Consider the following 9961-nt stretch of genomic DNA (forward strand, 5'->3'; position numbering starts at 1 on the left):
GACATAGTGCGCCGGCGCATGCGCACTAATGCTTTTCGGCTTTGCCCGCAGTTGGGCAAAGCATACTGCGCGTGCCCAAGGTAAAATTGCTTTGCACATGCGTGAACTACAGAGGAAACCGATGGAAATTCCAGAAAATATTGCGGCCCGTGGGAAAGGAAGGAGTGAATAAAAGCAGAGGAAACACCGCCCATCGGACCGGACAGAGGGCCCGCCAAATTCAGGTGACAGAGTCCCTTTAATATAATAGCTTATGCTAACCTGGTAGAGTTGTGATTACACAACAATAAAAGAGCATGAGTATCCAACTGCTGCAGATCTACAGGTTATCTGAGCGGTATAGTAGATATAGGAGACAATTGTGGACTTTCTGCGCTGCTGATAAATGGAAATTAGAATCCAAAGCCAGGAACTGTGTTAAAATGCAATTTTTAATCTGCGCATTTTGAAGTATACCAGAAGAGGATTCAGAACAGCTGGATAATGTAGAGGAAGGCCCTACACAAGTTTTTCTGAATGAGGACTAAGACTTAAGGCCCACACACATAACAGATATGTCACGGGGTTACCACGTCAGTGTGGAGCTAGAAGACCGCAGTGTCTGATTGCTTCTACTCCAGCGCTGAGAAGAAGCACTTCTACGTCTTATTAAATGTGTTTATTTCTTCTGGAAGAACAGGGGTTAATATGCCATGTTTGAAATCCCTGCTTTCAGCTATGCTAGGTTAGACACTCCATTTCCCTTTAAAATCTGGGCTCTGTTGCTAATCCTCATCAGAGCTAGCTTAATTGCTGCATTGCTAATGCAGGGAAAAAAGTTGCTATGAGAAGGAGAGTTGGAGGAGTTATTAGTGACTGTTTCTTGGTTTGTACATGTGGTAATTCCTTATCCTTCCATATTTTGTTTACTCCTCTTCCTGAACACCCCAGTGGATTCCTCTGTATATGTGAGTGAATATTTTGTATGTCTGGAGTTTTCTGTTAACCCGTGTCTTTGTTGCCCTGCTTGTCGGGTTGGTGCACAGTAGCATCCCCTCTTCCCTGGGTGGGGGAAGAGAACAGATGGCGGACTTACTTAGGAGATAAGGCAAGGGCGGAGGCCCCGGCATCTTCGCCATCTGAAGTATCTTGGAGAGCAGGGCAAGCTAAGGCACCCAATAGCGTTAGGGACAGGAAGGGAGTGACTGTTCCCGGGTCACCTGACAGCTGTGTCATGACAAGATAGCTGTAATGCGAATTAGAAATTTTCGGATTCAACCTTGCCAATAGATAATACGCCAGTATTTCTTCTTTTCTGATCAACCTGAAAATGATATTGACAAGTTTGGGACCATACATTCAGTGTGATAAAACCAATAACCAAAAATTGAAATTGAAAAATGAAATGATTCAAACATTCCAAATCCTTAAATCAGCATAACTGATGGTTTTATGAATTTGAGGCCTCCCATCTCCCTCGTCCAGATTATGTTGGGGTATATAAGGATCCAACTTGTCTTATTTTGGACTGCCGATCCTTTTATTCTTAGCAAGATAAGTTGCCTCGAGGAGTATGACTCTATCATAGAGAACACAGGAGCGCTAGGCTGAGTGAGCTCTCCTTTGTATGGGAGACTCGGGATAGACAGTTGCCGGCCTCAATGATCGGCCGAACCTTCGTTCACCCAACTGCTATCTGTTCTGTATGGTGGACTTTAGACTAAGGCCATGTGCACACGTTCAGGTTTTTTCGCGTTTTTTTCGCTATAAAATCGCGATAAAAACGTAAAAAAAACGCTTACATATAGTTCCTAATCTTTTCTATGGATTCCGCAAAAATAGTGCAAACGTTGCGTTTTTTTCCGCGAAAAAAACGATTCGCGGCAAAAAAAGCAACATGTTCATTAATTTTGCGGAATCGCTGATTTCCCGCACACATAGCCTTGCATTGAAACGCTAGAAATCCGCAAACATATAAAAAAATGCGGATTTCTAGCGTTATTTTTGCGGTAAAACAGGAAGTGACAACACAATGTCCATCCCATAATGGCCATCCCATCATGCCATGCATGCATATCCCATAAAATCCAGGAAGCGGAAACTCCCACATTCCCGTCTTCCTGCTTATAGCTGCCGGCATGGAGTGCTACGACCGTATGAGCCTGGATGTGGTGCAGATGATAAGTGTGGTAAGAGTGTGTGTCTGTGTATATATGTGTGTGTGTCTGTGTATATATGTGTGTGTGTGTGTCTGTGTATATATGTGTGTGTGTCTGTGTATATATGTGTGTGTGTCTGTGTATATATGTGTGTGTGTCTGTGTATATATGTGTGTGTGCGTGTGTTCGGACATCGGCCGATGAGACTACACCCATCGGCCTTTGTCTGTTCCCTCCAAGTCGTTGCAGCAGGCTCAGCTCGATGGGAGCAGTATTTCCCATCGAACTGTCCCTGCTGTTATGTACGTCCCCGAAATGTTGTTGTGGCCCCCTCATCCTAAATTTCATAGTAAAATGTAACCAAATTTCCCCCACAAAATGTCCCCTTATTAAAAACAATGGTGGCCAGTGTTTACATTGGTGGCCAGTGTTTACATTGGTGGCCAGTGTTTACATTGGTGGCCAGTGGTACAAATCACTAAATTAAATTATCCCCCTGTCGTGTCCCTATTTTTTAATAGTCCATTCGATTCATTTTCATTGGTGGCCAGTGGTTACCTGTGGAAATAAATTATAAATACCTGTCCCCGCCGATCGCCACCTAAAATAAATAAATAAAAAACAAACCCGTACTCACCTAAACGCCCAATTCCACGAATCCCTCGTCAGAAAAAAAGTAAAAAAACAAACCACAATGTATACCTACCCTCCGCAGCATCCAATTAAACGAGTGTCCCACGAGGATCTTGAGTTTAGAGCAGCCGCATAACATGCGGCTGCTCTAAACCGCGGCCGCCGATACAATGAACGGGATCGTAAAGCGATCCCGTTCACTGTATACCGAGTTCTCCCGAAGGCAGCTCGCGCTGTTCGGGTGAACTCGTTCGGTACTCACTGCGGCTGCGCGGACTCTCCGGCTGACCGGAGATGAACTCTGGAGCGTGGGAAATTTTTTCTCATGCTATCTGTTCATCTCCGTTCAGCCGCTGAGGCTGCGCAGATATGAAATATGTCATGTGCAGTTATGTTTACAAGGGAACAGGTGCATTAGCACCGGTTCCTTTGTAAATCAATTTTTTTTTTTTTTTTTTACCCTTGGATTACCAGTTTAATAAAATGTGGTCAAAAACTGGGTGTCTTTATTTCATTAAAATTTTGAAATCATTTGTCTGTCTTTATTAACCCTTTTCATGTGCAAGGGTTAACAATGGATAGGTGTCATAATTGACGCCTCTCCATTATTAACCTGGCTTAATGTCACCTTACAATAGCAAGGTGTCATTAACCCTTCATTACCCCATAGCCCACCGCTACAGGGAGTGGGAAGAGAGTGGCCAAGTGCCAGAATAGGCGCATCTTCCAGATGTGCCTTTTCTGGGGTGGCTGGGGGCAGATGTTTGTAGCCACGGGGGGGGCCAATAACCATGGACCCTCTCCTGGCTATTAATATCTGCCCTCAGTCACTGGCTTTACCATTCTGGCGGAGAAAATTGCGCGGGAGCCCACGCCATTTTTTCCTGTGATTTAACCGTTTAATAGCTTTAGCGCCCAAATATGTCCCCCTCCAAAAAAATGACATGGTTTACTGTATGTTAGGCTACGTTCACATTTGCGGTCCTCGCCGCAGCGTTGGGCGCCACAGCGGCGCCGCATGCATCATGCGCCCCTATATTTAACATGGGGGCGCATGGACATGCGTTGTGCTGCGTTTTGCGCCGCATGGTCGCAAGCGTTGGACGCAAGAAACGCTTCAAGTTGAAATTTTTTTGCGTCCAACTTTCGGCCAAAAAGGACGCATGCGGCGCAAAACGCAGCGTTTTAGCATGCGTTTTGCCACGTTTTAGTTTGCGTTGTGCGCTGCGGCGCCGATGCTGCGGCGCACAATGCACGTGTGAACATAGCCTTATTCCATATAAGAGAAGAGAGGAGATATAAAAAACCGGGAATTTAATTACAGGCCTTTCTGCAATCTAGCGCTGTATGTAATAGTGATATATATATATATATATATATATATATATATATATATATATATATATATATATATATATATATATATATATATATATATATATATATACACACACACACACACACACACACACTAGATGGTGGCCCGATATACGTGGTATGTCGCCCAGCCCACATAGTATATCGCGCAGGCCACATAGTATATAGCACTGCCCATGTACTATATATCCCTGCCACTTATATAGGTCAGCCCATGTAGTATATTGCCCAGCCACGTATATAGCACATCCCATGTAGTGTATTGCCCAGACACTTATTTAGCACATCCCATGTAGTATATAGCACAGGCCACGTAGTATATTGCCCAGCCACGTATATAGCACATCCCATGTAGTGTATTGCCCAGACACTTATTTAGCACATCCCATGTAGTATATAGCACAGGCCACGTAGTATATTGCCCAGCCACGTATATAGCACATCCCATGTAGTATATTGCCCTGCCACTTATTTAGCACATCCCATGTAGTATATAGCACAGGCCACGTAGTATATAGCACAGGCCACGTAGTATATTGCCCAGCCACGTATATAGCACATCCCATGTAGTATATTGCCCAGCCACTTATTTAGCACATCCCATGTAGTATATAGCACAGGCCACGTAGTATATTGCCCAGCCACGTATATAGCACATCCCATGTAGTATATTGCCCAGCCACTTATTTAGCACATCCCATGTAGTATATAGCACAGGCCACGTAGTATATTGCCCAGCCACGTATATAGCACATCCCATGTAGTATATTGCCCAGCCACTTATATAGCACAGCCCATGTAGTATATAGCACAGGCCATGTAGTATATAGCCCAGCCACGTAGTAGCAGGGAGAAAAATTTTGTGCGTAACGACCCAAGAAACCTTCACTTACATGTATTTTCTTGCACACGGTCTTTGTGCAACTGTAGATAACCGTATATTTCTGTTCTTTCACTGTAAATTTTAATACAAATTTTCCCTTGTAATCTGTTATTTTTCAGATTGAAAAACACCCGGCGGTCTGGGACCGGTCACATGAGAATTACAAGGGGTCAAAGCGGGATGCCTGGCCCAAGATAGTAACAACTTTATTTCCTGAGTGGCCAAATCTATCTAAACAGTGGCAAACAACAATTTGTAAGTATTGATTTCTTAAATTTTTTGGAAAAAGTAAGGAAATGGGATTAGTAATATTTTATATTTAAATTCTTTCATTTCAGTGGGCGATGTGAGGAAGAGGTGGCGGTCAGTGACAGATCGATTCATGAAGTCCCTCAAGACTCCGAGTGGCAGCTCGCCGCCAAGGAAGCGGGTGCCATATGCAGACCAGCTGCAGTTTATATTGGGAAGCCGGAGTTTGAGGAGGTAGTTTATATATAAAAATTGTTTAGCTTGACATAATGATTGAAAATATTATTTTTTTAACATTGTTTTTTTTCTTTGGTCTGCAGAACTGAAAGCAACGTGTGTGCCCAAACACCTCCGGACCTAGGTGACTCCACGGAGGACAATATTGGAGAGGAAGTAGAAGAATGCAGGATGGGCAGCCAAGCTTCTCCGGGGGACATGTCTTTGTCCGGAAGGTCACAAGAGGTTACCGATACCTTTGGAGAACGTGACATAGCACCTCGTGCGGGAGAAGTTTTGGACTGTAACACTGCTTCTACTTCCTCGGACGCTGCAGCCAACTCTGGTGGTGGTGTGTCGAGGCACATGGGGATGGGGGCTGCTTCTGCCCGTCCCGTGGCTTTGAGAAGGGCGGCACCAAAGAAGTCTAAACAAGCTCAAGTAATAGAAAACTTAACAAGCCGTACGCTCAATCTGCTAGACAATTCGGCTAAGCAGGATGAGCAAGAAAAATTTGGGTCACTTTTGGCAGACCGCCTTAGAACACTGCCACGGGACAAGCAGCAAATGTACATGACAGCAGCCAATTGTCTGTTAACGGCAATTGATGGGACATCCACCCTACCCCCAGCCCAACAAATTATGATGGGTATTTTTAATATTTTTAATAACCCCATTGTGCCTCCACCACCACCACCAGCAGCCGCACCGCAGCGTTATGGGCAGGCGGCAACATACAGGGCCGACCACGTAGAGGCCTACAGTTATGGCCATACACATGGACCTACAGCAACTGGCCATCGTACCAGTACACCCAATTCCAGTCTCTCCTCCCAACATGACTCATTTCCGGGTTATGGATACCACCCGGAATATCACAATTTTTGAGATTGGATGTCTCCTCCTTTTTGAGTAGAGATGTAAGTGTAGACTATGTTTTACTGTGATGAGAGTTCTAGCCCAAATGTGAATAAGTTATTTACGGTTTTTCCACAAAAATCTAAGTTTATTGAAAAAATTTTATTGTTATTGATTTTTGGATATTACATCAGCTAATGTATCTTCCTTTAATAATGTTCACAACATTTTCTGTTATGTAATAAAATTATTTTTTAATGTAATAAAAAAAGTTTTGTTATACTACTCTGAGTTGGAATGATTACCAAATGTGAAGACCGGATAATGTGATCTGATGAAGCAACATTAACAAAAAAACAAAACATGGAAACGATAATTATTCAAATAATATTTTTTTTATTTATTAACGATTATTTGCTTTAAGATTGATGATTAAAAAGGGTCCTTGGTAGCTAGGAAATAGTCTTCACTAGATAGGGATTAGGCCTCGCATTTTCTCTGTTGTTATCATCTCTGCCATACACACTGGTTCCTTTTTTTGTATGGGTTTGGCCATCATATGTTCTCTGCTGTTATCGCTGACGTCCAGGCTTGGGCCTTGATTCGGTTTAGGCATCCGATCTTCTCTGCAGTTCAGGCTGCTCAACACCGGCACAAGAGTATTGCCAGTGCACGGCTCCTTCAGGACTCATGAAGTAGTCTGCGAAGGTTTCTCTCACACGCACACCCGAGTTACATTGCCTTCCTTGACCAAAGTTGTCCACTGCAACTAATTCTGACACTCAACTACCTCTGTGCTGTATTCCCGAGCATAGTTGTGGAGCACACAGCATGCCTTTATCACAGTGTCCACGGTCTCCGGATCTAGCTGGATGGCAGTGTGAAAGATCCTCCACCGACTACACATGATCCTGAAGGTACATTCCACATATCTTCGTGCACGGCACAGCCTGTAATTGAAAATCCTACGCCGATCATCCAGTGCTCTTCGTGGGTATGGGCGCAGCAGGTTGGGCTTTAAGGGAAATGCCTCATCCGATACCATCACAAAGGGCACTGGATGTGTGGAACCCGGCAAAGGTCTTGGGGCTGGGAGCGTGCCGCCATCTTGAAGAATTTGAAGTCCAATCTGTGATGACTGCAGCACCCGAGAGTCCCCAGAACTGCCATAAGCACCGACGTCGATGGCAACAAACTTGTAATGTGCGTCAGCCACCGCCATCAGGACCACAGAAAAATACTTCTTATAATTAAAGAAGCTTGATCCTGATCGTGGTGGCTGCTGAACCCTTACATGTTTGCCATCAACAGCACCTACGCAGTTGGGGAAATTGGCCACAGTTTGAAAACCAGCTGCAACCTGCAGCCAAGTCTCCTCGGTTGGGCAAGGCAAGGCACCACGATGGGCTGCAACGTCTGCCAGATGACGGTACATGTGCACCGTACAATTTGCGAGATGGTGGATTTGCCTAGCCTAAATTGGAGGTGCAGGGATGTGTAGCTCTCTCCTGTAGCTAAAAACCTGATGAGAGAAAAAAAAAATTCTTTAGAATAACTAATAATGGGGGCACTCGCAGCATTGCGGCAGCACTATGGGGGAACTGGCAGCATTGCGGCAGCACTATGGGGGAACTGGCAGCATTGTGGCAGCATAATGGGGGCACTCGCAGCATTGCGGCAGCACTATGGGGGAACTGGCAGCATTGCGGCTGCACTATGGGGGAACTGGCAGCATTGCGGCTGCACTATGGGGGAACTGGCAGCATTGCGGCTGCACTATGGGGGAACTGGCAGCATTGCGGCTGCACTATGGGGGAACTGGCAGCATTGTGGCAGCATAATGGGGGCACTCGCACTATTGCGGCAGCATTAAGAGGGAAACTGGCAGCATTGCGGCTGCACTATGGGGGAACTGGCAGCATTGTGGCAGCATAATGGGGGCACTCGCAGCATTGCGGCAGCATTATGGGGGAACTGGCAGCATTGCGGCTGCACTATGGGGGAACTGGCAGCATTGTGTCAGCATAATGGGGGCACTCGCAGCATTATGGGGACACTCGCACTATTGCGGCAGCATTAAGAGGGAAACTGGCAGCATTGTGTCAGCATTTAGGGGGGCACTCGCAGCAAGGCCTTACCGCAAGGTGATGAGCAGCCTTTCCTCTGCAGAGATTGCTCTTCGCATGACCGTATCTTCATAACTGAGGTGTGGACCAAGAAGAATTAGAAGACGATCAAATGCCTCAATGGAAAGCCGGCAAAACTGAGTAAATTTATCTGGAAACCTGAAAATAAAAATTAAAAAAAGATTAAATAAAATCAAATAATTTTAAACACACATTTTAAACAAAGTACGTTGTATATAGCAATAAAAAGTAAGAAATAAAATCAGCTGTCAATACACCATTTCTCCCTATATCTTACCTCTTTAAATCCCGGTAAAGAACATGGAAGTGTCCCTTTTCCTCCCGTTCCTGAATAATGGGATGAACCCACATCCTTTTTTGACGTCTGCTATTCCTTCTTCTCCGAGATTGCTCCTATGGGAGAATATAGAATGTATTATAAAAATGGAACTGTACAACGCATGGAAAACTGCTGCCAATCCGCAGCGTCACAAACTCGGCATCTCCGCAGCCTAAGGCTGGGTTAACATTGCGTTCCCCCAGTCCGTTAGCCGGATTTCGTTACACCACTGCGTAACGCGATGAAACGTAGTCTGCTAGCGCCGTCATTGACTCCTATGTCGGACGCATCGCAAGCCATGTGCCGTCATTTGAGTGACGGTCGGACCCCGAGACTCGGACTGCAGCGTTGCCGTGTCTGTCACTGCTAGCGCTGATAGAGCTAGCAGATGCTCTATCGGCGCTAGCGATGTGCCAAAGTCAGCACTTGCGTTACAGCAGCCCGTAAACGTATGTGTTGAACGGGCTGCTGTACACAGTGTGAAACCAGCCTAATACGCAAAGTGTTCACATCTAATGACATTATCCTACCTGCTCGCTGTGGTGGTGCAGCAAAAGCAGTGCCGTATGCAACAGTAGCCGGTTCTGTTGTGGAGTAAGACGATGGTGCGGCATGTTGAATCCAACAAGGAAGCAAAATGGAGAAGAGGGGTTGGACCAGGAAATGACCTCATGGGAGTTTTTTTTTTTAAACCAACTTTATGTGTTCTAAAAAACGCACAAAAAACGCACAAAAAATGCATTAAAAAACGCACCAAAAACGCAACAAAAACGCAACAAAAACGCACAAGGATTTTCTGGGAGTGGTGCCAGATTTTCCTCAGGAAAATCTCAGGAAAATTCTGCACAAATTCTGCACAAAATCCTGACGTGTGCACATACCCCTCCTTCAATTATTTTCCCATCAGTGTGGCATCTGTTTTTCTTGTTTGGAAAAAAAAATCTCCAAGCTTTTCCTTCTCTATAAACAGTAAAAACGGACAGCACACCGATGAAAGACATGTTATCCTTGTGCTCTCTGATTTTTTTCATGGATCCATTAACTTGCACTGGCTAATTTGATTGTTCAACAATAGAATTGTCTCAGTTTTCTTTTTTCAGGACATGCCACTTGCGAAAAAAACCCATTAGCATGTGAACAG

General features: G+C 44.9%; 2 protein-coding genes across 2 annotated transcripts; one reads left to right on the top strand and one right to left on the bottom strand.

The window, feature by feature from the left end:
- The first annotated feature begins 2117 nt into the window (after window positions 1–2117).
- Window positions 2118–6394, top strand: LOC143767007 (uncharacterized). The gene is made up of 4 exons (XM_077255025.1): window positions 2118–2168; window positions 5151–5286; window positions 5370–5514; window positions 5601–6394. Exons 1-4 carry the CDS (start codon window positions 2118–2120, stop codon window positions 6382–6384), a joined length of 1116 nt encoding a protein of 371 aa, XP_077111140.1. The 3' UTR covers window positions 6385–6394.
- A 261-nt stretch (window positions 6395–6655) lies between these two features.
- Window positions 6656–9487, bottom strand: LOC143767008 (uncharacterized). The gene is made up of 5 exons (XM_077255027.1): window positions 9351–9487; window positions 8779–8894; window positions 8493–8639; window positions 7753–7876; window positions 6656–6685 (listed from the first exon to the last, which is right to left on the bottom strand). Exons 1-5 carry the CDS (start codon window positions 9432–9434, stop codon window positions 6656–6658), a joined length of 501 nt encoding a protein of 166 aa, XP_077111142.1. The 5' UTR covers window positions 9435–9487.
- Between the last annotated feature and the right edge of the window lie 474 nt (window positions 9488–9961).

This window comes from Ranitomeya variabilis, chromosome 4 (assembly GCF_051348905.1).
Source record: "Ranitomeya variabilis isolate aRanVar5 chromosome 4, aRanVar5.hap1, whole genome shotgun sequence".
Taxonomy (NCBI): domain Eukaryota; kingdom Metazoa; phylum Chordata; class Amphibia; order Anura; family Dendrobatidae; genus Ranitomeya; species Ranitomeya variabilis.